At 42.8% G+C, this 27,903-nt stretch overlaps 1 protein-coding gene across 1 annotated transcript; it reads left to right on the top strand.

Annotated features, from left to right (window-relative positions):
- LOC123508524 (DNA polymerase epsilon catalytic subunit A-like) lies at nucleotides 1-26,369 on the top strand. The gene is given in 36 exon segments (XM_045262260.1): nucleotides 1-177; nucleotides 735-864; nucleotides 1,678-1,758; nucleotides 6,826-6,963; nucleotides 7,125-7,196; nucleotides 7,384-7,500; nucleotides 7,502-7,536; nucleotides 7,789-8,029; nucleotides 9,622-9,771; nucleotides 9,874-10,040; nucleotides 10,294-10,426; nucleotides 10,517-10,630; nucleotides 10,746-10,958; nucleotides 11,066-11,314; nucleotides 11,611-11,810; nucleotides 12,066-12,285; nucleotides 12,613-12,813; nucleotides 13,657-13,896; nucleotides 14,228-14,455; nucleotides 14,587-14,837; nucleotides 15,219-15,399; nucleotides 15,800-15,952; nucleotides 17,687-17,887; nucleotides 18,143-18,376; nucleotides 18,571-18,864; nucleotides 18,978-19,907; nucleotides 20,128-21,222; nucleotides 21,323-21,442; nucleotides 21,754-21,939; nucleotides 22,052-22,287; nucleotides 22,464-22,537; nucleotides 22,760-22,821; nucleotides 23,810-23,983; nucleotides 24,966-25,076; nucleotides 25,137-25,372; nucleotides 25,901-26,369. Coding segments are annotated over 36 exon segments (7,746 nt in total). The 5' UTR covers nucleotides 1-109; the 3' UTR covers nucleotides 26,112-26,369.
- Nucleotides 26,370-27,903: the final 1,534 nt, after the last annotated feature.

Below are 27,903 nucleotides of genomic sequence, written 5' to 3' on the forward strand. Positions count from 1 at the left end.
CTCTTGTTGTGGACTTGTGGTGGGACGGCTGAGGGCTGCTGTCATGTGTGCTTGATTTACCGCGTGTCCTAGCTGCTCCTAGCTTTGTGTTGCTAAAGAGAATACCAAGATGCCTCTCCAGAACACGGGGAGGTTCAAACCTGATAAATTTAGCAGTAATAAGGAGGGAGATGGGAGGTAAGTGATGGTGGTGGTGGGCACAGGCGGTGAATCTTTTCTGCCTTTTCTCTCTAGCTCTTCATGTGAGCTTTCATTTTACACATGTAGGCTGTTATTGTTACGTGATTCTCTAAGTTTATTGATACTGCAGGCCATTGGGTTATTTGCGTTAGTGTAATAAGTGTAACAATTAACGAGTACTTCGGTGGTTTGACAGATGGATAATTTACGAATATTGGGGTCCGATGATATAGTTCTCCTTTGGTTCACTTCATGGCAGGCATCTTGATAAAGTGTTTAAGGAAGACTAATATGTATCACGCCCAAGTAAAATATTAATAGTTGGCTCACTTGGTTGGACTGAGTGTGTAGTTAGAGTATAAAAGTCTCAGTAGCTAATGACTGAAATTTCTAAGTTACAAAGATTTCTTCCTGCTTCTATTTGAATCTTACTGTCATTTTAGCTCACAAGAGTGAGAGTGTTATGTTTGTATTTTGAAGTCTCAGTAATGGCAGTGCAGATTTCTGGGTAGTTACAGTGATTGTTTTTTTTTTTTTTTTTTTTTTTTCTCCAGTGGGGCAGGTGACGGTTCTGAGAGGCGGTTGCAGCAGAGCCTGGAGAATGACGCTACTGACAAGAAATTTGGGTTTGTGCGGTACACCAAGCCACAGGAGATAGTGGGCTGGCTGCTCAACATGCATCCTGTGAGTTTTATATATATATATATATATATATATATATATATATATATATATATATATATATATATATATATATAAGAGGGGAAATCTGGCTGAGGGCAACAAAAAAAAAAAAAAAATATATATATATATATATATATATATATATATATATATATATATATATATATATATATATATATATATATATATAAAAGGCCCACTTAGATGCCAGCTCCCAAGTAGTGTGGGATACCCTCTTCCTTGATAGGCAGTGCATAGGAGAACAGAGTAGAAGTGCCTTAGGAGTATGGTAACTGTTAGACACTACTGGGAAAATAACTTAGTAAGAAATGCATTAATAATGGTGATCTATTTAGTATTTTCATCACTCAAGTGTTACATCACATTAAGTTTTGCTAATAATTTTGTACTAGTAAAAATATGATAGATGGATTATGGAAATGACCTCAGCATAGCAATTTCCAGAGACTGACTTTGTTATCAGCAAAATGTTAGGTGTTTTTCAGTGAAGAGATTAGCAATAAAATTAAAGAACTTACTCCAAATCAAACCTAACCCAACCCAGCCTCCAGATAAAGATGTTAGTGTTATTCCCATGACTTCAGAAGAGTTGGATAAAACTTATTTGTTAATTATTCAGTTGTCAATTAGTTCTTGATGATTTGATAGAATCCAGTCTAATTTTACAAAGCAGGACTAGGAATATCTTTTAAGGACATAGTATGACTTAGTGTTCTCATTAAACAGAAGATAAGCAATAGGTGTTCTGTTTTATTCATTTCATTATGTCAAGGTAACTATTTTATCCAACAGACTGAAATACTTAATGAAGAGAAAAGGTTAATCAGTGCTGTTGATTACTACTTCATCAAGGAAGATGGATCCAGATTCAAGGTGAGAACATTGCTGTTTGGTGTGATATACCAATGCTTCCCTCCTCTTAGCTGTGGTCAATAATGCTGCTTTGTTATTTCAATGCTGCCTTCTACGTAGGTGTGGTCAGTAATGCTGCTGTGTTGTATGAATGCTTCCTTCCTCCAAGCTGTGGTCAGCAATACTGATGTTTCCTTCCTCACAGCTGTAGTCAGTAATATTGCCCAATGCTTCCTTCTTAGTTGTGGTTAGAAATGCTGCTCTGTTATGTCAATGGTTCTCTAGTCCTAGCTATGGTCAGTAGTGCTGTGTAATGTCATAGCTGTCCTCCTCTTAGCTGTGATCAGTAATAACATAACATAACATAACATAAATAATAGGATAACAAAGGGCCACCAGGGCCCATCTAGGTTATCCTGTATCAGTTGCACAGCGACCTCGTCATCAGTACTTAAAGATACACTTACAAGTACACAATACATTATATACTAATTCTAAATATTTGGCCCATTAACAGGGCTAAGTCTTGCAGTGAAATCCTCTACAATTTGTGGTCCCCATACATGGGGATCATGTCTTGTTTAACTATAGTAAATTTCTTATAAAAACTATCATGCAGTGCTATACATAATTATAAATCTAATAAATTTAAGTGCTTATCTAATCTGTTTTTAAACATTGTCAAACTAGTGCTATTTACAACCCTCTCTGGCAATGCATTCCAGAAGTCTACCACCCTATGACTAAAGAAATATTTTCTTATATCTAACCTGCAGCCTTGCTTTCTAATCTTCCTGCCATGATTTCTAGTCCTACTTCCCTCCTCTAAGGTAAAGAAAGATCTCACATCTATGTAGTTTGTATCTGAGAACATTTTAAATAACTCTATCATATCCTCTTATACATCTCCTCTCAAATGAAAACATGTTTAATTCCTTTAATCTATCTCTATACTCCAGGCGCTTTAATGCTGGTATCATCCTAGTTGCTCTTCTCTGAACTGCTTCTAACATGTTGATATCCTGCCTATAGTGGGGTGACCAGGCCTGTATGCAATACTCTAAATGGGGCCTAACATAGGAATTATATAAGCTACGCACCACTTCCTTACTTTTATAACTAACATTTCTATTTATAAAACCCAGGATCCTATTTGCCCTATTTCTTGCTTCTAAACATTGCTTTGAAAATTTCATAGTCCTGTCTATCACTACTCCTAAATCCTTTCCTTCCTCTACTGCCTCTAGCCAACATCCCTCCATCTCATAGTTAAAGTTTGTGTTGTCTTTACCTAAATGCATAACCTGACACTTTTAGAATTAAACTCCATCTGCCACCTGTCTGCCCATGCTATCAGCCTGTCCAGGTCTCGTTGTATTCTGTAATTGTCCTTTTCACCCTGTACTGCACATGCTATCTTAGTATCATCTGCAAACTTTGATACTTTGCTACTAATTCCTATATCTAAATCGTTAATGTACACCAAGAAAAGAAGAGGTCCTAGCACTGATCCTTGGGGTACCCCACTAACCACTTCCTTCCACTCAGACATTGCCCCATTTAATACTACTCTCTGTTTCCTATCAGAAAGCCATTCACTAATCCAATCAACTAACCTACCCCCTATCCCATGTAGTCTCAATTTGTACACTAGCCTCCTATGCGGTACCTTATCAAACGCCTTGCTAAAATCTAGATATATAACATCTATGCTATTTCCATCATCTAACTCCTTGGTAATATATTCTAAGATATCGAGCAAATTTGTAAGACAGGACCTCCCTGATCTAAAGCCATGTTGGGTATCTCTAATTAATCTATTCTCATTTAAATGCTCCCAAATACTACCCTTAATGATTTTCTCTAGTATCTTACATACTATACTAGTTAAACTGATCGGTCTATAATTATTCGCATCATCCTTCCTACCTTTTTAAATATTGGAGTAACATTAGCTAACTTCCAGTCCTGAGGTATCTCAGCAAACCTAAGTGATCTTTCAAAGATTAACTTAAGTGCTTCAGAAATACTGTCTACACCCTCCCTAAGTACTCTGGCATGTAGCTCATCAGGACCACTAGCTTTCCTATCGTCTAGTTCAAGAATAAATTTCCTAATAATTCCCGGTTTTATATCAATATTTTCTAAAGCTCTTAAACTACTCGTCGCACTGTTTGTAACAGGATTTCCTATTCTTTCCTAGTAAATACTGAAGAAAATTGTTCATTCAATAATTCTACTATGTCTTCATTTTGATCCACTACTACACCATCTTTTCTGAGTGGTCCAATCCTATCCTTATTTCTTTTATCACTGACCTTGTAATAACTATATAATTTTTGGGATCTTTACTCCCAGCTCTAGCTAGTTTTATCTCTGCCTGCCTTTTACTTTTTTTATAACCTTACTCAAATCATCTCTGACCTGTCTGTACCTAATCAAATCTACATCTTCCCACTTTTCTGCAACTCTCTATATGCCCTCTTCTTCTCTCTGATCTGGCTACCTATCTCATGAGTCCACCATAATGGCTTCCTGTTTCTCTGCCTTATATCTTTGTAAGGGATACACTGCATCACTATACCCTTTACTACAACCTTAAAAATATCCCACATCTCCTGTGCAGTTTTATTTCCAAAACTATCTTCCCAGTTTACCTCTCCTAATAACTGACGTAACCTACCATAATTGCCTTTCTGATAGTTTGGGACTCTAGTCTTATTCACTATATTATCCCTACTGGAATTAATGATAAATCTAATTATATGATGGTCACTGTTTGCTAAAGTCTCTCCTACCTCAACTTCCTTTAAACAATGCTCAATATTTGTTAGTACTATGTCTAAAACCTTCCTCCCCTAGTAGGTTTATCTACCATCTGCACTAAATAGTTATCCTGAAAACTTTCCATAAACTTATTTTCACTAGCATCTCCTACCATCCTCTCCCAGTTTACTGACTTAAGATTAAAATCCCTAAGATAATTGTCTGACTAGTACACCCCTATTTATCTCATCTACCATAAGGTTGTCTACATCTGCTGACTGGTTAGGTGGTCTATAAAAGCTCCTACTCTAATAACCTTACTTTTGTTTACTCTAACATCCAGCCATAAGGACTCTACTCTGTTATCTACCTTAATACCATTAACCTGACTGGAAATGAAGGATTTTTTACATAAATAACTACTCCTCCACCTATCCTACCAATTCTCTGGTGTAAATACATAATGTATCCATCTACTTCATATTCTTTCCTATTTTCCTAAACTTTTCCTCATTTACCCATGCCTCTGTGACACATACAACATCTAAGTCCTCCTCAACTATATAACTAGATAACTCGTCCTTCTTGTTCCTAAGACTCCTGGCATTTACATAAAAACATTTAAGTCCTGCTACCTTCCTAGATGCTGTCTCCTTATTTGGAATCCTAATCTTATTCTCTCCTATTTGCACCTGGAAATCTTTCCTAATCTTTTCACTATCTCTGTTTATCCTATCTAATTTATGTCTAGCATCTTTCTTCTGGAATGCATTTGCTACCTCACCCCTACACTCCATCCCAACTCCCCTCCAGACATCCACTCAGCACATCCACACCCTTCCTACTCAGATGCACACCATCCCTAGCATACAAATCCCTTCACCCATAGAACCTATCCCATACATCCACAAAGCTGACACCCACATCCTTACACATCCCTTTTACCCGATCGTTCACATTAATGGCTCTAGACAACCATTCCCTGCTAATATACACACGAGGCAAGATTCTTGACACTATACACCTCCTACCACTCTCCCTTATCTTGCCTAACATTTCCCAAAATCTGACATCGTTCCCACCTATGTGCAAAACTACTACACCCTCCCTCTCCATCCCCCCAACCCTCTTCTGCACCTCCTCACTCACTGCCTTCACACCTGCACCAGGCATACACACGTTCGTCCTCCTATCCCTGTCTTTTCCACAGAAAGTGCTATCTAAATACCTAACCTGAGAGTCACCCATCACACACACCTGAGGTGTGCTAGGCACAACCCTCCTCCTCCTCTCCTCTACCCCCTTCTTTCTCCTTTCACTCACCACAACCACTTCATTCACTCCACTCTCACTCTCACTCTCCCCTTCCCCCTCCAACAAACCGAACCTATTTTCACACTCAACAGGTTTAGTCCTATCCTCCCTAACTGCCTCCGCTTTCCTTCCCTCGCAACCTGCCATCTCTGCCCATCCTGACTACTATCTTTCCCAGTCTGGCTCGCCTGCTCCCTCTTCCCCACTCTGCTCTTCCCGACAGAGGGCCAAGCCACCCTGTCGCCCTCAGAAGGTCCAACCTTCGGCCTAACACTGATCTCCTGCCTAATTTTTTCCACTGCCTCCCCAAGCCTCTTAACCTCCTCCTTCAACTCAAAGATGAGAACTTCGTTCGCACTTTTCCCCTCACTTAGCTTTCTGATTTCCTCTCGCAATTCTCGGTGCTCAAGAGAAAGAACTAAATTCTCGCTCTTGAGCCTACACACCATACACTCAGAAAAGTCAACGACCTTCCTGTCATGCCCACACATCTCACACACAACAAACTCTCCCAATCCCATCTCAACACTCTCTTCACGCACTCAATCACACTCTGATATACCTCAGTAGCTACCGCCATACTAATTTACAATCTGTTAACTCACAAACAAATAAAAATACTTGGTGACGGAGGGTGGGGAACCGCGGTGGTGGGGGGCCTAAGTGAGGTCAACTAATCCTCTTTCAAGGTCAACTTGACAGTTACAAGCCTAGTCTCCTCGCTCTACCAAAATACTTTTAACTCACAAACACTGATTCTAACCACTATTTCACTCTAATCTAACACTTGCAGTACACACTTTCACTTCACTAACACTCAAAAGCACCACACACAGACACCAAGCACGAGCACCACTCGCTAACTATAAAAACCACAGCCAAAAACGGAGCGCACACACAACACGTCCACTCGCCACCGCAGCTACTCAGTTCTCAGTAATGCTGGCTGTTATGTTATAATGATGCTTCCTTCCAAGCTATGGTCAGTAATACTGCTGTGTTCCCCAGGTGTCGCTGCCATACGAGCCATACTTCTACGTCATGACCAAGAAGGAAGTAACTCGGGAAGTTGCTACCTTTTTGTCTAAGAAGTTTTCTGGTATGGTTTCTAAAGTGGAAATTGTTAAAAAGGAAGATTTGGATCTGGTAAGTTTAGTGAAACATTGTTCTTCCTGATGATTGAATTCTTTATCCTGCAAAAGTAAAAGTTCTTGTAATTCTTGTATACACATAAGAAATATTTTATTACAGAGCACCAATTGTCATCCAAAATATATGTAACTTACTTGTGCTGTTTTATCTTACAGGACAATCACTTGAGTGGATTGAAGCAGACTTTACTCAAGCTGTCTTTTATGACTGTGAATGATCTTGTAAAAGTAAGATATTGCTTCAGCAACATACATTGCTGCAGACACTTCTTGTGTAGTCATGACTGTTGTGTGGATTTATCATGGATAATGTTTTGTTGGTTCATACAAGGATGCACTTAAGAAATAAAATTAATTGCATAGAGCAGCATAAGGTCAATCAGAAATATATTCTTAATTTTTTTTTATTCTGTAGGTGAGGAATACAATCAACACAGCTGTCAGAAGGAACAAGGAGGTGTCGAAATCCAAAACTGTGTTCACTGAGATGCTGTCGGCTCACTTTCCTGGGGAGATGAGTGATGGCAACAAGCGTGCAGGACCACCTGGAGAACATTCTGGACATCAGGTACACAAGCACACATCTCAATTGCAATTTAGATATATCTATCTTGTCATCAGTGATTACTAATGTTGATTAGAAACTCATGTACTATTCATAATGATGTGCTGAGCTATGAGGAAGCTTAAAAGAAGATCAGACAAATTCTAGAATGGTAATGATAGTGGAAACATATAAATACACTTCATATAGTGACTTCATCATGTAGGCCTGATGGTTTCTTGCACCTTCCCTCATGTTCTTATGTTCTTTTCTCAGGGAGTATGACGTCCCTTACCATGTGCGGGTCTCCATTGACTGCAAGATCTTTGTGGGGCTGTGGTACTCCATCCAAAAGTGCAGCACTGGCTTCCCCTCCATCACTCGGCGGGAGGACCTGCTGGTGTGGCCTGACTGCATCGTGCTGGCCTATGACATCGAGACTACCAAGCTGCCTCTGAAATTCCCAGATTCCAACTCAGACCAGGTCATGATGATCTCGTACATGATTGACGGACAGGTGAGAGGCGAGAGGCATGCTATGTTGTGGAATCTTCCTGCCCACCACTGATAGAAATATCCTTATTCTGGTTCCTGATGCATTTCTTTTTTGGTTATTATATGTATTTTGAAAGCTTACAAACACATATTCAAAGGGATGAATAGATATGCTTTTGATTGGTTGTCAAAGTTATATATGATATTAAAGCTTACACCCATATATAACCTAGGGATAGATTGGTGTACCTTTAATTAGTTATTGAAATTATGTTTTTTTAAAACTTGGAATTATACATATTTTAAAATCTTACACATGCACACATACACACTCAGTCTATTTGCAGATTATGCTAAATTAATGAGGAGGGTGAATAGAAAAGAAGGTTGTGAGATGCTACAACAAGTGGAATGGTCACTCACATGGGAAATGGACATAAAACAAAAAGGTGCAGTGTATTAGAATTTGGAATGAGCAAAAGAAGGCCAAAGGGAGTTTACTCAATGGGATATGAAGAAAAAGACCTAGGAGTAACCATTGTGGATAACTTGTCACCAGAAGAGGATATAAATAGAATTACAGGAAATTCATATGAACTTTTGAGAAATATAAAGATGGGATTCACTTACATAGACAAAGATATGATAAAAAAAACAGAAAAATGTTAATGACACTAATATGCCCAAAAATAGAATATGCAACTATAGTATGGTCACTGAATAAAAAGAAACATAAGGAAACTAGAGAGAATACAGAAGGCAGCAACAAAGCTTCTCCCAAGTTTAAGTGAACGGTCATGAGAAGAAAGGCTTAGAACAGAGAAGGGAAAGAGGAGATCTAATAGCAGTGTACAGAGTGAATGGACTGAAAAATTAGATAGAAAGATGTGTAGAGGTGTGGAATAGTTTAGATAAGAGAGTTGTTGAAACAAGGACAATCACTAAGTTTAAAGAAATGTTGGATTTGCATAGATAAAGAGACTGGACAGCACGAGCATAGCTCTTTTTCCTGTATGTTACAACTAGATAAACATGCACACACACACACACACACACACACACACACACACACACACACACACACACACACACACACACACACACACACACACACACACACACACACACACACACACACACACACACACACACACACACACACACCGCGTAGTGTAGTGGTCAGCACGCTCGACTCACAATCGAGAGGGCCGGGTTCGAGTCCCGTGGCGGTGAGGCAAATGGGCAAGCCTCTTAATGTGTAGCCCCTGTTCACCTAGCAGTAAAATAGGTACGGGATGTAACTCGAGGGGTTGTGGCCTCGCTGTCCCGCTGTGTGTTGTGTGTTGATGTGGTCTCAGTCCTACCCGAAGATCGGTCTATGAGCTCTGAGCTCGCTCCGTAATGGGGAAGACTGGCTGGGTGACCAGCAGGTGACCGAGGAGGTGAATTACACACACACACACACACACACACACACACACACACACACACACACACACACACACACACACACACACACACACACACACACACACACACACACACACACACACACACACACACACACACACACACACACACACACGGATAACTAGTTGCACATTTGATCTGCAGGGATTCCTAATTGTAAACCGAGAAATAGTGTCAGAGGATGTGGAGGACTTTGAGTACACGCCCCGGCCAGAGTTTGAGGGACCCTTCACTGTGTTCAACGAGCCAAATGAAAAGAAAGTCCTTAAGAGATTCTTTGATCACATTCTGGAGGTACGATGTTTTTATTTTTGTTTTCTGTTGTACATCATTACCACAGTGCTGCATTGTTTTTAGTGAGCTAAACCTAAACTTTTATTTTTCTCATTTGTTAAGGTGAGGCCGCACATCTTTGTGACTTACAACGGAGATTTCTTTGATTGGCCGTTTGTGGAGGCTCGAGCCAAGATGCACAACATGGACATGGAGAAGGAGATTGGCTTTGCAAAGAGCCGTGATGGCGTCTACACCTCACGGCCCAGCATGCACATGGACTGCTTCTGGTGTGATGTTTTGATTTTATTGTGAAATCTATAGTACTGTTGAATTTATCATTATTCAGTCTTTCATCTTTTCCGTCACTGTCTTCACCCAAGTAATATTTCCAGCAACTGGGTAAAGGGATTTAAAGTTACATGCTGGATGTGATCTGCTTCTGGCACACTGCTGTAATTGTATTATGAGACTTGTAGCACTGTTGCACTGGGCATTATTCAATCTTTATCATTTTTATCACCTCGGTAAACTTTTCAACAGCTGGGTGAAGAGAGATTCCTACTTACCAGTTGGATCTCACAACCTGAAGGCCGTGGCCAAGGCCAAGCTGCATTATGACCCAGTGGAAATAGACCCTGAAGACATGTGTACCTTTGCAGTGGAGCAGCCACAGGTGAGGTGACCAGTTGTTCTCTTCTATGTTGTATTTCCACAGTACTTTGCTTCATACTTGTAAGCAACACTCATGTGCCTTGTTTTGCAGGTCCTGGCAAACTATTCCGTGTCAGACGCCGTGGCAACTTACTACCTCTACATGAAGTACGTCCACCCCTTCATTGTGGCTCTGTGCACCATCATCCCCATGGAGCCTGATGAGGTACTGGGGCAGTTCATTATTCTTATAGACACAGATAGTGTGAGATTGTGAAGAAGCCATCAACAAGCTTATTTATGTTTTTCACAGTTTGATTTAATTTGGATTCACCCTGTAGGTGCTGCGCAAGGGTTCTGGTACTTTGTGTGAGGCATTGTTGATGGTGCAAGCCTATCATGCCAACATTGTCTACCCCAACAAACAACAGTCCATCCTAAACAAGCAGACTGCTGATGGTCATGTGCTGGACCAGGAGACATATGTCGGAGGCCACGTGGAGGCCATTGAGTCTGGGGTGTTTCGAGCAGACATTCCCTGTAGCTTTAGGATGGTAGGTCATGTTTACTTGGTTTTGCTTGATTGTAGTGTAATTTCCTGGTGTATTCTTTGAGCACCACATTTGGATGCCCAGTAATTCAAAGGAAGCTGTCTTTTCAGGTACCAGAAGCATACCAGAAGCTGCTGAACAATGTGGACCGCACAATCAAGTTCTGCATTGAGGTTGAGCAAGGCATTCCACTGGAGCAAGTGACCAACTATACTGAGGTGGTGGACGACATCAAGGCCAAGCTGGCAAACTTGCGGGATTCACCCTATTGTCTGAAAAAACCTCTCATCTACCATTTGGATGTGGGTGCCATGTACCCTAACATCATCCTTACCAACCGCTTGCAACCGTCTGCCATGGTGAGTATCAGTGTAGCTGGTTTGTTTGGCCATTTATGCCATCCTGGAGAAAAGAACTAGGTGAAGCAGGGATGAGAGAGATGCAGCCAGTGTTCTTTTACTCCTGTTTCATTTTAACAAAGTATATAAGATGCCTGTGGTGTAAGTACGTTCATTCCTAATGCTGGTTGTGAGTGGATAGCCCTTCCACTAACTGGTGCACCACATCAGTGACAGTGCTGACTTGCTGTCCTCATTCTATCCTCTGCACTGCATATCACTATCAATGATCAGTAACCAGATTGTTTGTCCTTCAGGTTGATGAGAGTGCTTGTGCTGTGTGTGACTTTAACAAGCCGGGAGCCACTTGCCAGCGCAAGATGTCTTGGATCTGGCGTGGTGATATCATGCCAGCATCACGCAGTGAATTCCAGCAACTCAAGCTGCAGCTGGAAACGGAGCGTTTCCCTCCACTAGAGCCGGGCGGGGAGCGCAGGGCATTCCACCAGCTAAACAAGTATGTGCTGCTCTAATGATGCTTTAGTGTGAGTAGGGGGATGGTGCTGGTGTGCATGACAATGATGTAGTGTACAGGAGTTAAATGATGGGACAAAGACAAATAAAGTTGTCTTTCTCAGCCAATCCATTCTGGGAAATGGATAATAGGCATAGGATCTTTCTATTAAATGACAGATGAATTCAAGGTTTTCTGTGGTAACTGTAATTGCATGTTGTATTTGTAGCATTTCTATATCCACCATGATATTGGCAGGGAGGAGCAGGCAGCTGTGGAAAAGAAGCGTCTCCAGGACTACTGCCGTAAGGCTTACAAGAAGACCAAGACCACCAGCACCGAGGAGCGCTGGCAGACAATTTGCCAGCGTGAGAACAGCTTCTACATCAGCACTGTGCGCTCCTTCAGGGACCGTCGTTATGAGTACAAGGGACTGTTGAAAGTAGCCAAGAAAGATGTGGCAAAGGCACAAGAGAAGGTCTGTGCACACTCATGGCCTGCACACTATGAGATGACCTTACAGAGATGTGGTTGCAGGCTTTGGCAGTTTATTAGTTCATCTGTTTATAAATCCTCTTGTCCAAAGTGATAGTTTTTACTTACATGATCTACTAATGCATCAGATTTAGATATTGTAAGATGTTTATCCAGGAAGAAGAAATAGTTCTAGGAGGATAACACTACAACAGATACTCTCACCAATTATGATGTTTACTTGACTATTATAGTTCTTATGCCTTGCTTTTCCCTTTTCCAGTGTTTACCTCACTTTTTTTTTTTTTTTTTTTTTTTTTTTAATCCTTAGGGTGATCCATCAGAGATCAAGGCAGCCAATGCAAAGGCAGTGCTGTACGACTCCCTGCAGCTGGCTCACAAGTGCATCCTCAACTCCTTCTATGGGTACGTGATGAGGAAGGGCTCCCGCTGGCACTCCATGGAGATGGCCGGCATTGTGTGCTACACCGGAGCAACCATTATCACCCGCTCTAGGGAAATCATTGAGCAGGTGAGCATTGTAAGGGGTTATGAGGTGACCATGGGAAAGATAGACATGCAGTGGTGTTTTGAGGGAGATAGGAGAAGGATGTGCATTATTATATTGTTCATGACTGCGAAGTGGGAGGTAATTGTAAGACTAGTGGATAGATGGAAGACTTGATGATGGTATTTTAGGGAGACATGAGAAGGATGAGCTTGAGGAAAGAGATTGTGAAGGATGGAAGAAGACCTGAGGATGGTGTTTTCAGGAAGATGTAAGCAAGATGGAGTAGAGGGAAGTAACTGTTCATAACTACAAAGGTGGAGTGGTTATTGTAAGTGGAAAGAAAGACCTGAGGATGGTATTTTGAGGGACACAAGATAAGGGTGTAGATGAGGAGAGAGAGAGAGATTGTTCATGACTGCAAAAAAGGGAGATTCCTAAGCCACTTAGCCCTTCAGGGGAAATTAAAGACAAAGGGAATGGTAACAATGAGATGACAGGTTTTAAAAATTAAGAAAAGTTAACATTCTCAGCAGATGTGCTGTTTTGGAAAGTTATAAGAGGTGATAAAGTTTGTATACATAGAGTTTGAAAATAGAGGAAGTTCTGATGTCATGTCATTAGGGGTTGAAAAGATTAGATGCATTAGTGATGAGAATGATAAGTGTTTCATAGAGGGTCTGCCACCTGTAGGTCTGATGGTTTCTTGTAGCTTCCCTTTCTTCTCTCTGTTTTTTATTGATTTACTTTTTATATAAGAGGGGAAATCTAGCCAAGGGCAACAAAGATGATTAAACAAAAGGCCCCACTTTAGGCGCCAGTCCCCAAGCAGTATAGTCAGGTCTCATACACACATCTTACCCACAGATTGGCCGTCCTCTTGAGCTGGACACTGATGGCATCTGGTGCATCCTTCCTGAATCCTTCCCCGAGAAATACACCATCACCACAAGCAATCCCAAGAAGGCCAAGGTTGTCATAGAGTACCCAGGTGCCATGCTCAACGTCATGGTCAAGGATCACTACACCAACCACCAGTATCACGACCTTGTGGATCCCGAGAACTTGGAGTATTCGGTGCGGTCAGAAAACTCCATCTTCTTTGAGGTTAGTGTGCCTACTCCATGAACATACGTAAGTGTACCTACTCTGTGGCTGTTATAGATAGGTGTGATTTGATGTGAAAAAAGCAGTAAATAGTGTTGTTTCAGTCATTCCTTGTAGAAGTTGGTATCATTCTAAAAGATAACAAATGACCAAATTTTTTCCCTTACACTTGAGGTACTGCCCACTGGACACCTTGCACACACTTATGAGAGGTGGGGTGCTTGGCATGAAGATGTTTATTTATTGTAATGAAAGATCTTGCTGTTCTTCATGATGTAAATGACAGAAATGGATTGTTGCTTGTGGTAATGAAGTGCATGTTGTGGTGCAGGTTGATGGGCCCTACAAAGCCATGATACTCCCGGCGTCCAAAGAGGAAGGAAAGAAACTGAAGAAACGTTATGCTGTGTTTGAGTTTGATGGTTCACTGGCAGAACTGAAAGGTTTCGAGGTGAAGCGGCGAGGGGAGCTGCAGCTCATCAAGATCTTCCAGTCCTCTGTGTTTAGTGCCTTTCTACAGGGAGACACTTTGGAGTCTTGTTATGCCAGTGTGGCCAAGGTGAGGAACAGTGGCAGAGTGTGTTTCTGGCAGTTCATCATCAAGGTCTTGGCTTCCTTGGAAAAGCATATCAGACATCTTTGCAGTCTGAGGACCTTTTCATGTAACACTTTTCAATGTTGCCCTGGCAGGTTGCAGATTATTGGCTGGATGTGTTGTACAGCAAGGCTGCCAACATGCCGGACTCGGAGCTGTTTGAACTGATTGCAGAGAACAGATCCATGAGTAGGAAACTTGAGGAATATGGTGACCAGAAATCCACATCTATCTCCACCGCCAAGAGACTCGCTGAGTTCCTTGGTGACCAGATGGTGAAGGATGCCGGGCTGAGCTGCCGCTACATTATATCTAAAAAGCCTGACGGAGCCCCAGTGACAGAGAGGTTGGTCATTATTGTGAAGTTATTTGACATGTTCTCTCTAGATGTACATTCATTGATTTAACCTTTTGAGTAGATAAAGCGATGTGGTTATTGATAGAGCAGATTGTTTAGATGAATGAATATCTTTATATAGAAAGATTAGTTGAAAAATTTCTCAAGGTAAGAATGAAAGAATATCTCGAGATAAAAACATCTGGAAAAGGCTCATTAGAAATGGCAATCCTGAATAGGGAGTAGGCTACAAAGAAGATTGATAGAACAGGATTGATGATGACTTGGTTGGAATAACATCTGTAATTTGACACTTTTTCTCTTTATTGGTTTGATACACACAGTATGTCCCTTCCTTGACTGGTACATCACTGCTCTACTTCCTTGCAGAGCTATTCCCCTGAACATCTTCCAGACGGAGCCGTCCGTGAAGCACCACTACCTGCGGCGCTGGCTCAAGGATCCCTCCCTCTGCAATTTTGACATCAGGAACATTTTGGATTGGAACTATTACATTGAGAGACTGTCTGGCACAATTATGAAGATTGTTACTATACCTGCTGCCCTACAGGTAAGTTATGGCCTCATCAGATTTATTCATCTTATAAAAAAATATATCAAACATACATTTCTTTGGAGAAATGTTATGTTGTGCATGAAGTTTAATCCTTTCATTGTTATTCCTTCTGAGCATCATTTGTACTATAAATGTTGTTTCCATGATTACAGAAAGAAAGCTGAGGGAGTAGAGGATTATTTTTCTCTAGGCCAAAGAACTATCTATATATTTAGTGACTTGAGCACTTAAGTGTCCTAAAAGTCTTTGTAGGAAAATATTCATCCAACATTGAAAGGGTTGAAAATAAATACAGTAGTAAGATAGTTCCTTTTGTTTAATATCTCATTACAAACACAATGTAGAGAGAATCATCAGAATAAGCACAATAGGCTTAATTCCTCAACTCACACAGGGTATTGACAACCCAGTGCCCCGAGTGGCTCACCCTAAGTGGCTGCACAAGAGGATACTGGAGAGGAACGACACCTTCAAGCAGAAACGTATTACCGACATGTTCTCTGTTGTTGCCAAGCCCAAGCCAAGGGTGCAGACCATGGAGGAGGATGTGAGTATGGAACCACATTGCAGCAGGTCTTGTCTGTGAGGGAAAAAAAAAAAAAAAACTTGGAAAACTATTTGTATGTAGTGAAAGTAGGTGACTATTGAAATACAAATTCTATAAATGTTGAAGTTGTTTGCTCATAGCTCACATTGACCACTTTGGCTGTAAAAGCTTGATGAGTATTTGCCAGTTCTTTAGCTGATGTGACACTTTTTAAGACTTTGTGTATTTTTTGGTCTACTCAAGAGTTTATGCTGCAAGAATCAGTTATTTGAGATGGTCATGTGGTGCCAATGTCTGAGCAATTTTTATCCAGTACAATAGATGTTTTACTAGGAGAGCAAGGCAGCAGAGACTAAAATATAGAGTAATTCTTGTTGTGTTAACATTCTACTTGAGCACTGGATGGTCTGTGCACCAGGTGGGTGTGTGCGCTATGTCCCATGTTAATTAAGTCCCATAACACATAAACAGAGAGTGGAAATGACAAGGCAAAGTTAAAATTTTTCTGCTGGTACCTTTCCACTGTTTTGTGTGCTAGAGAGAACTAGGTAGTGTGTTTTTAACTATAACTGAGGTATGTTGAGGTCCGCTAACGGTTTCTAAAGCAAACATGAATGTCAGCGTTAGTCACTGCTACCTGTTTTCATACAAAACTAACATAACTTGTCAATGAATTCATTGTTATTATGCCTGGCTGTCTGATGGTTGAACATAAACTTCTCTAATCTCAACAAATAAGGAATTGTGTGGGTAGTGTTTAAACCCTCCATAAAAGGCCCTTGGAGGATAGCATGTCAACCAGGGTAGTACATTACTAGGCTTTAGTAAAACTAAATTGTACTGGCCCACAGGGTGAGGCCAATGATCCATGTCACGTTGCCATGTCTCTCGTTACTTCAAGGAAAATGAAATAACAGTTTTCCAATAAATTTAATGCATTTCACACACAAAAAAAAAGTGGGAACACAAGACATGAAGATCTCTACAAGTGATTATGTCATAAGTAAATTAAATACAGTAAAGATGCTGGTTATAAAAGTGAAAATGAGACTGGTAAAGTTATCAAATATTTACTGTTACGTCCTCTCAAGAAACTCAATCTAACATAGTGAGTGGTGAGAAGAAACATAAGATGAGACAATATCTTATTTCAGTTATTGCCCTAAGCTTGACTTATCTATTGAACATCACTGGATGGAGACTTTTTCCCGGGTGTGGCTGTACCACAGACAGTAAGATGGATAAACATCAGTGTGTATTTCCACTGTGGTGACCAGAAGAAAAGCGAGTCAATTTACACGTACACACCTGCCTGGTGACCTGACTCTCTCCCTTCCCCAGGGAAAAATATAAAGTTTTTTCTCCTCAAAAACAAGAGAAGTTACTAACTACTTACTACCAATGATTTTGATAGCTTGTGGATAAGAAAAAAAAAAGAACTTAAGGCACCCAGCGCAATAACCCAACATCTCGTAGCGCGTAAACCAGTAGGCGCACTGAGTCATCCTAACCTTCCTTTCTTTACAGTACTCCATGCAGAGAAACTGCAGCAATAGAGGGTAGCCCAATACCCACCATCATATCAGACACAATTTTACACTACTGGTGAAACTTTCATTGTCCTATTCCAGTCTGGAGGTTTCGTAGCTAATATTGTCTGCTTAGGGTAGCGCAAACTGCTACCACTACTCTATATAATGATTCTAGTAATTCATGTTGTGAATGTCTTTCCAGTCTGAGGATCTATTTGCATCCCAAGAAACACCTGATATAGAAGATGGTTTGTCATCAAATTCTATGAACAGGAAATCTTTGGGACCGACTGTGACAAGCAAGCGCAAAAGACCAGCAGACTCACTTGAGGCAGACACAAATCATCTGAACAGGAGTTGGAGGGATGTTTTAGGCAACCCTCCTAAGATGGGGAGCTCCAAGGTAAAGTTGTGGTGTATTTTTCATTATTACTTTTATTTTTAAGAGTTTCTACTAAAGATCTCCTTGTACATAAATTTATCTTTTTAAAGCTTATACTTTCCAAACCATGCTAGTGTTTCCCTGCTTATTAGTGCTAGCTCAGCTGTACTGGAGAATCTGAAGGTGTACACAGTTGAATGGAAAGCTTTTATACTTCAGCAAGTCTCATTCCTTTCAGCAGGCCTACAGGCAGCTAACAGTTTATTTCTAATGCAGGAAGAGGTTCGGGCATGGATTCAGTTCCAAAAGAAAAAGTGGGAGTTTCAACAAAAGCAGAGGAACAGTCAGACCAAGAGGATACGCAAGGATGCCATGGCCTTTGGAGGTGGTGCAGGTAGGGAGGAGGCTGGCAGTGGCAGAGTGGTGAGGTCTGGGCCAGCCATGACACTTGGGGGCTTCCTGCGTCAGGCTCACCGCACATTGCTGGATGTCCCTTGGCAGATTATTCAGGTGGGTGTTGATTGATGCAACAATGGGTCACCTGACAATCAACCTGCAGATACAAGATGGAATACCAGTAAGAATTATATCCATTATATCCATATAAGCTGTTCCTTGCAGATGAAAATTACACTAGAGAGCTGAGAGCTTTAGGATGATTTTTTTTGCACTTTACTTTATAGAAAATTTACCTCTTGTTTCAGCTTGCAGAGACCAACACTCCAGGACAGTACAAGCTGTGGGCCTTGGTGGGTAATGACCTTCACCTCATCAAGCTCATCATCCCTAGAGTGTTCTACATTAACATGCGGTCACCCAAGGAGGAATCAGAGGATGACAACAGGACCTGGAGGAAGGTGAACAAGACCCTGCCACGTTGCTACCCGGTGCACCACCTCTATGAGTACAGCCTACCGGAGGAGGTGTTCAGGAAGCACAGCAGTGGCCTGGTGGCTGATCTCTCATCCCCAGATGTAGAGGGGATTTATGAAACTCAGGTATGTCATGTGCAGACGTTAGGATTTTCCTGTAATATAATTGAAAGTTATGCATATGACAATCCATGACTTTAGTATCATACTTTCGTAATGAAGGTCTTTTGTGTCTACAGATGCCCTTGGAGTTCAGAGCCATGGTCCAGCTTGGGTGTGTGTGTGTGGTTGACAGATCCCTTGCTCAGGGAGATACAGATACATTTGAGTTAAATCAATTGAAATTCAAAACAGTGGCTCAGTACCAGTACTTAGAGGAAGGCAGCATGCGTCATATTTATTTCTACCACCACTCCAGCGGGAGCAAAGCAATGTTTGGTATCTTCTTTAACCACAGCAAGAAGGCAAGCATCTTTGTGCTTGACACGGTCCGTACCAATCAGATGCCAAACATGGCAAACTTGTACAATACTGAAAGGAACTCCAGGATAGCCAGTGGCATTGAAGACTCAAATCTTCCCGAAGCCAACTTTGAATTTGACGTCAAGTTTGAAACAGAAGCTAGAAAAATACACCGTCAAATTCAGCGTGTTTTGCAAAGTTACAGAGATGAGAAGAAAGGGCCCACTTTGGTAGCAGTCCAGTCTCCACTGAAGCTCACAAGCTTGACATCTCAGATGCCAGACCTTGGAGAGTTCCCTCAGGTACCAGTTCATGTAACAGACCCTGAGACTATGTATAATGTCCTGGACTGGCAACACAAAGGGGCACGTGCAATGGTGCGGCACTTCCTAGGAGTGAAGCAGCTCCTCTCAACTTCCATGGAGCAGAGTCGCTACTTCCACATTCCTGTTGGTAACCTTCCTCGTGACACTACAGCCTTTGGAGCAGATCTTTTCTATGCCCGGCACCTGCAGAAGCACAACACTGTCCTTTGGGCCTCACCAGGACCCAGGCCAGACCTTGGGGGTCATGAACATGATGACAACAGGGCAGTGTTGGAGCCTGATGGAATGTCAGCCACTTCCCAAATCAACCAATCCAGCTGCTACTCCACAGTGTGTGTTGAGTTGGACATTGATGCTTTGGCAGTCACTACCATACTCCAGGTGAGCGGCTGGTTTCTTGGGTGTCTCTCCGGTCTACTTTTCAAATGCTTGAGTACTCCTGCCTTGGAGTGATTTTTGTCACTATCTCGCTTTTCTGTATGTTACCAGGAAAAGATATCAGATTAGATAAGATTCTGGATTTTATGTAAAAATTGTAGACCAACTTTCATGTGGTGAAATAGTTGGAATAATGTTATAATTTGCTTTTTTTATTCGTCAGGCAAACAACATTAATGAGATGGAGGGAACCAGCAGCAGTGTGGCCTTTGATGCAGCTCCTCAGGCATCACTGCAGGACATGATGAATGGGCCGGACCCCTCAGCCACAGTTTATGATGAGACGCCTCGCAGTGCTTCAGCTTTTAAAATTCTCCGTCAGATGGTTGCCGCTTGGCTGCGTGATGTCTCTGTGTACAAGAATGTGTTTGCAGATTATCAGATTATACATTTTTACCGCTGGCTGCATGATCCAAACTCCCTCATGTTCGACCCGGCCCTGCATCGCATGCTGCGTAACCTGATGAGGAAGCTCTTCCTTCACCTCATTGCTGAGTTCAAGAGACTTGGAGCAATCATAGTACATGCAAACTTCAACAAAATTATACTCTGTACAAGAAAAAAGAGGTTAGAAGATGCCATATCCTATGTTCAGTACGTTGTGAACAGTATCCGTGGCAAGGAGCTCTTTCACTCTATTGATCTCTCCTTTAACCAGTGTTGGGAGTACCTTATGTGGTTAGATCCTTCCAACCACGGTGGTATCAAAGGAAAGCTCCCCAAGGAAATTCAGGCCAGTGAGGAGAGCCAAGAGGAGATGAGAAGTTTGAATGGTGAAGTTGTTGAGAGTGAAGAACAAACTAATACCACTACTGATGAGGAGGGACCTTTAATCGAGATGGCCTGGAATCTAGCTGAGTTCCTGCCCAAGTGGTGTGACTGCCAGTCCAGCTTTAACAATGTCATAGCATCATACATCTGCACCATCTATGAGAAGATGCAGGAAGAGACAAGTCGCCACACCCCTGGCTACACCCCAATGAAGAGAAAACCCTCAAGTCAAGCTTCTCAGCAGCCAGGCCCTGCAGACTCCAACAAGACCTGTGCAGAGTTTGCTCAAGAACTGGTGGCTGGTCAGCTGGCACAGAAGCTGTACTTCCTGACTCAGCGCATTCATAAGAAGGGGACAGCCAGCAAGGAGGTGGAGGATGCTGAAAACAGCATGATGTTGACCACCACATTCCACAACTTCCCAGCTCTTGAGTTTGTGAAAAGTGTAACAAAAGTGCTGTCTCTTGACAGTACTGTGGCACAAGAAGTGAGTTTTTGCTATTTTAACAATGAGACAGGCTCAGAATGTGCAAATAATATCCATGCAAGTTCTTATTTCATTAATATTGAATGTACATACTTTCCAGGTATGCAAACTTCGAAGAGATCTTCTAAAACTGCTGAACATTGGAGAGTTTTCAGCTGAGGCTGAGTGGAAAGATCCTTGTGTATCATACATCCTTCCAGAAGTCATCTGCCACCTCTCTCTCTCTCTCTCTCTCTCTCTCTCTCTCTCTCTCTCTCTCTCTCTCTTTATTGATACAGTCCGTTACAAGTTTAGGGAGTTTGTTACAGGTTAAAGGGAGTATGGTGAGTAGTTCCTATCTTAAAACCTAACCCTATTGAATTATTTGTAACATTAAAATTAACTATAAAATACAAGAACACTTATACACTACAGACAAAAAAGACAAAGAAGAAATGATAAGGTACACAGCTTCCTCTGGTCACCACAAGCAGCTGTATCTTCTCAGCAGCAAATTTCACCTGCCATCTGTTCCCACACTCCCCAATGCAGCGAAGGGTGGAGTTGAGGCGTGATGTGGTGACGGCTTCCTCCCCAGGGTTGAAGGCCAATGACATGGTGATATATATCATCAGCATATGCCCTGGCGCTGGGGACGAGGTTCAGCAGGTCATTTATATATACATTCCACAGCAACAGCCCCAACATGTGGCCCAGGGTTACTTGCAGTTATGTGATGTGGGAACGATTGTTGCCCGTTATGCACCACCTGCATATACCACCCCTGCAGGTAGTCGCGCAGCAGCTGGAGCAGAACCCCTTCCACACCTACCGCGTGTAGCCTCTCCAGCAAGGCAGGATGCCACACACAGTCAAAGGCGCCGGCAATATCCAACGCCAGAACAGCCGTTGGTTTGACTTGGTCCAGGGCGTTGCTCCACTTGCTGGTCAGAAGCAAGTTGAGGTCTGCGGCTGGACGCCCTTTCCTGAACCCAAACTGTCTGGCGCTGAGGAGGTGCTGGCTATCCAAGTGGGCGGTAAGGCACTGTGCAGTGATGCCCTGCAGCACTTTGCCCACCACAGATGGTAGGGAGACTGGGCGGTAGTTGGTTGCCACGGACATGTTGCTTCCCTTATGCACAGGGACGACGAGGCTGGCCTTCCACAATCGTGGCCACATGTTGTGCCGCAGGATGGCCTTGAATATCTTGGTGAGGGGGCTCACCAAGATATTCAGGCCCCACCGCTTTCGTCTCCTCTAGTGCGTTGAGGGCAGCTCACACTTCTGCCTCATTCGTGGAGAGTGAGGTCAGCCTGGTACCTGCTACCACAGGGAGTGAGGGAGGAGGCTTGGTGAAGTCTGTTTTTGTGACAAATTTTGAGCCAGCAGGTCCACCTCTGTGGTTGAAGTGGCGGTGCTGCCATTCCCTCTCAAAAGGGGAGGAATGCTGGACTCATTCATTTCCCTTGGCTGTCCTTGACGAGGCCCCACCACTGTTTTGAGCCGACTTGGCCGCCCCTCAGCTTTTTATCCTCTACCCATTGGTTCTTGTCCCAGAGCTGAGTGGCTTCCATATTGGCAGCTGCTACACTGTGACCCGCTCTGTTGTTACTCATGGGGTGGCGCTTATAGGTTCGCCATGCCCAAAATTTTCTATCTGAGGCGGTGCCAGCAGGGAGTTAAAGGTGTTATTTATCCCTGATGGATTCAGGTCGCCAAGGATGATTATATTCTCACACTGATGAACTGTCATGAGGCGATCAAGATTGTCCACGATGAAGTCCACCAGTGCAGTTCCTTGTGAGGGAGGTCTGTAGCACTCCATGCACAGGGTTCCTCGGCCACTGTGGCTGATTATTTTGAAGATAATCATTTCTAGGCCTGCAGGGATGGGAGTGTCAAGCACCACTGCATTTAACCCCTTCACTACAGGTGACGCCTATGTGGGCGTCATGAAGTCCCAGTAGTAAATACGGTGACGCCTACGTAGACGTCGTATTTCTTTTCTGAGCTTTCTTCAGTTCAGTTGTCCCGTATAGTGTGTTGGATACCAACTACACACGCCGTATGCTGTCCTTGAAATCCTAGTGCTCCTCCCACCATCCTTATCTCCACCAATCACTAAAGATAAGCTACATGTGTCCTGGATGCCTTGTGTCTAAAATTACCCAATGGCATAGACTTCCCATATCTCTCTCTCTCTCTCTCCCCCCCCCATCTTCATTCCCTCCCTCCCCATCTCCCTCTCGAAAGATAAGTTACATGTGTCCCGCCTTGTAACATTCGTGAAAACACACACACACACACACACACACATACAAAAATAACAAATTTTCTAATCTCTCTCTCTCTCTCTCTCTCTCTCTCTCTCTCTCTCTCTCTCTCTCTCTCTCTCTCTCTCTCTCTCTCTCTCTCGAAGATAAGCTACATGCGTCCCGCTTGTGTCTAAAATATTAGCAATTGTCTCTCTCTCTTTTCCGGGCGAAGAGAGGATCTCCCAAGAGCCTTTAGGACACTCCTCTCTGGTATGACCCTGACGGCGGCAACTGGAGCACTTGGCTCGGTTTGACCTCGCTTCCTCTGTGGTACCTTCTCTTGCACTTGCAGTCCTACCACCAAGTCGTGCAGGCCGTTTCTTGCTGGTTTGTTGTAGAGGGGGCTGCCTGTGTCCCTGAGGTGGCCGCCTGTTCCCAGCCTTGGCCTGGGCTCGCTGGGGGTAGGGTGGGTTTCTCCTCTCTGCCTCAGGAAGTGGGAGCACCTCACGGTCAGACTGAGGGTGAGGTGGGTTAGCGAGTTGGGAGTGAGGCGGCTGTGTATGCACGGGTAGTGGTTGGTTGGGGGGCAAGGGAGAGGGCTGGCTGAGTGGAGAGGGGGGTGTGAGTGGCTGGCTGTCCCTGACGAGGCCTCACCACTGTTTTGAGCCGACTTGACCACCCCTCAGCTTCTTCTTATCCTCCGGGGGTGTGAGTGGCGGAAGCATGTCAGGCAGAAAGTCCGTGAGGGAGTCAGGTAGTACGCATTCCTCACTCACCTCTGGTACTGCCTGGTTTCCTGTCTGTCACTGATGTTCACCACTCGCGGGCTGCGGCGTTCGCTCTTATGTGATCGCCCCAGTCACTGTCTATTTTATCCTGCTTTGCAGTACAGGAAGTGTGCTTACGGTCTTTTCCACCTAAACTGTCTTTAAGGGCAAGTAACGTGTCCACTACTGAGAGCGCCTCAACTAACACGCTGCGTTTTTCAGGCAGCTCGTCAATAACGTCACTGTATGTCCTGATGTTGGCTTTGCTGGCGGCAAGCTCGCGTCTCAAGTTCACCACCAACGTTATTAATTCTTCGTTAGGGAGGCTGTCTGGGTCTTCCCTCTCCGTGGGGTCAGGAAGAGGCTGGGTGGGGTCCAAGCGTAGGGTGTTATAGAAAAAATCTAAAAAAAATTCTAAAAAAATTCATAATGGCCATCAAAAGAAAAAAAAATCAAAATTCTATGATATGGAAAGGTTTGTTATACCACATACTTCATATCCGTACTGGCAAAATTGAAATCTGTCCTCTGGTGACAAAGTTTATAGGAAATTTTTTTTTTTTAATTGATTTAAAATTTTTCATGCAGTTATTTATGGGTCGATTCACTTGTAACTTCTAAACTAACATTGTGTAATAAACATCTATCAGCAAAAAAAAAAAAAAAAAAAAAAAAAAAAAACCCATGTACCTCTCTATTTTTTATTTTTCAAAAACCTCACTGGATGGTCCCCTTAATCAGGTCTTGGTTGGTGTAGGTTACGTTTTTGTCAAGTCCCAGGTGCTCATGAAGAAGTGCGGTGATGTCACATTTGTACTCACCTGCCACATCCAGGCAGCTTGTGTGGCAGAGGTTGGGACAGCCTTCCTCCGTGCGATGTAGACCCTTGCTTGCCCACACGCTGCACACTAGAGAGCAGGTCTGTACCCAGGAATCCCACTGGGCTTCTCTATCTGCCGGTGTGTGGTCTCCCCGACGACAACCATGCTGGGTGTTTACCCACAGGCTACAAGACAAGCCAAACCCAGCAAGGAGAGAGCGAGAAAGCAGGTTGTTAAAAACGACCTGGGAGAGAGATTTGGCAACAGTGTGCTGCCTCAGGCCCAGAGTGGAGTCAGGTCAAGCCAAGGGTCACAGCTACTACACGGGTGTGATCACTCTTTTCAAGTGATTTTCAGTGCTGTGGAAAGTCGTAGCACACTTTACGCTTTATTCTAGACACAAGAACACTTAACACTTCACTTACTGAAATTTTCATAGCACTGCACTTCGTTAGGCCATTGTATCACCACTAGAAACACGGAGCTACCACGTGCGGGACACACACACACACACACACACACACCTAGCAGTGAGTAGGTACATGTAAATCGAGGAGTTGTGACCTTGTTGTCCCGGTGTGTGGTTGTGGTGTGTGCCTGGTCTCAGACCTATCCCAAGATCGGAAATAATGAGCTCTGAGCTCGTTCCGTGGGGGCTGTCTCATCAGAGACTGCAGCAGATCACAGTGAATTACACACACACACACACACACACACACACACACACACACACACACACACACACACACACACACACACACACACACACACTCTCTCTCACTCTCTCTCTCTCTCTCTCTCTCTCTCTCTCTCTCTCTCTCTCTCTCTCTCTCTCTCTCTCATGCACTGCTGAAGGTTTTCTCACCATGTGTTCCTCCTGCAGGTGAAGCAGCCCAACTTGACAGTTCACTGCAGCTGTGGTGGACACTTCAAGACTCTGGAGAACCACAAGGAATTTGAAAATAAGTTGCAAGTGTTCAATAAAATTTCAATGCTTTTCAACATGCCTCACCTTGAAGAATATGTAAAATGGATTACTGAGAATAATCACTGGCTTGTTTTGTGATTAGTTAGTTATTTGTAGGTTGAAAGTAATTCATATAACTGCATTTTGTTACAGTAAACACACTTGTACATATGTATTTTTATATACAACAGGTAGCCCAACTGTACATAAGAATGTCCAATTTAAAAAAAGAAATTAATTGAACATTGTCTTGAAGTAATTTACATGTTCAAGACACTGATGCAGTTTTAAAGACAAATTTTTGATGCCTACATGCAAGGATTTTGTATATTGAATGTCAATAAATTAATTTTATATTGTCAGTTTTTAGTATCCTGCCGTGTCACTGATCTGAAAAATATGAACCTTATCTTGAATGTGAAAGACAAAGTGGAAGTTAAGTGCCTTGGTGTGGGGCTTGGCTTGGTTGTAAGTGATGAGCATAGGGAAGCCAGTAGTGTGGAGCTTAGTTTCCTTTTGCAACACTTGTATGGAGCTTCTCAGAACACTTAAACCTGTGGGAAAGATAAAAGTTAAGGTCTCAGCTACACAACTGAAGTGCCAGGTCTGCAGCACACCAGCTGTGACTTCATGCCCTGCAGCTTGCTGACTTAAGTAGTCATGAGCACAATGAATGTCCTCCTAATGACATTTATATCATACATATATATTTCAATAATAATAACCAACAACAATAATAATAATAATATTTTCATTTCTATTATTGGTATCATTTATTAGTAACAATAAAAAAAATTGATGTCAGTAATAATAATAATAATAATAATAATAATAATAATAATAATTGATAAATCAATAATAATTATGATAATACATTTTCTAATAAATAAAATACATGTTACATGAAGCAGAAATTAATACCTTGAATTTATTATTACATGATGAGCGTGTGAGTTTTCCTCAACAAACACGGCTGGACACACATTCACAGCAAGCTTTTCCCAGCAGCAGCAACAGCAGTCCATAAGAGATGGTGTTCCTCAAGCCTTGGCGGGGTTGACTCAAGCAGTTGAGTCGCAGCAGTTCAGATCATTTATATTTTTTTTTTCTCTCTCTCTCAATCTCACCCTTGACTTAATTTTCTGCCAATGACCTGTAAAGACGTATTTTGGATTAGCACCCTAACTTTCTATGCGATACATTGACAGTCTTGAAGGAACAGCCTGTCTATGCAAGCTACACACTGGTCTTCAGGCAGCAGTGTGTGCAATATAAGACAAACCATCAATCACTGCCACGACTTGTAACCATTCCCACCCACACCCCCCATTAATTCATGACTCAGTAACTTCCTACTCCCCTTTCACCATTCACGACTCGGTAACTTCCTACTCCCCTCTTCACCAATCAGGTCTCGGTAAATGCCCCTCCCTCACTTCACCATTCAGGGCTGAGTAACTCCACCCTCACTCACCATTCAAGACTCAGTAACTCCCCCTTCACCATTCCGAATTCTGTAACTCCCTCCCCTTCACCATTCAGGACTCAGTAACTCCCCCCTCCCTCATATCACCATTCAGGACTCGGTAACTTATTTCCCCTTCACCATTCAGGATTCGGTAACGCCTCCCTTCACCATTCAAGACTCAGTAACTCTCCTCCCCTTCACCATTCAGGACTTGGTAACTCTCCCCCCCTCACTTCACCATTCAGGACTCGGCAATTCCCTCCCCTTTACCATTCAGGACTCGTTAACTCCCCTCACCCCCGTCCCTCCCCTTCACCATTCAAGATTCGTTAACTCCCCTCACCCCATCGCCCCCAATTTACCATTCAGGACTAGGTCATTCCTCCTCCCACCCCTCTCACCATTCGGGACTCGGTAATTCCC

Source organism: Portunus trituberculatus, chromosome 25, assembly GCF_017591435.1.
Source record: "Portunus trituberculatus isolate SZX2019 chromosome 25, ASM1759143v1, whole genome shotgun sequence".
NCBI classification, from domain to species: Eukaryota; Metazoa; Arthropoda; class Malacostraca; order Decapoda; family Portunidae; genus Portunus; species Portunus trituberculatus.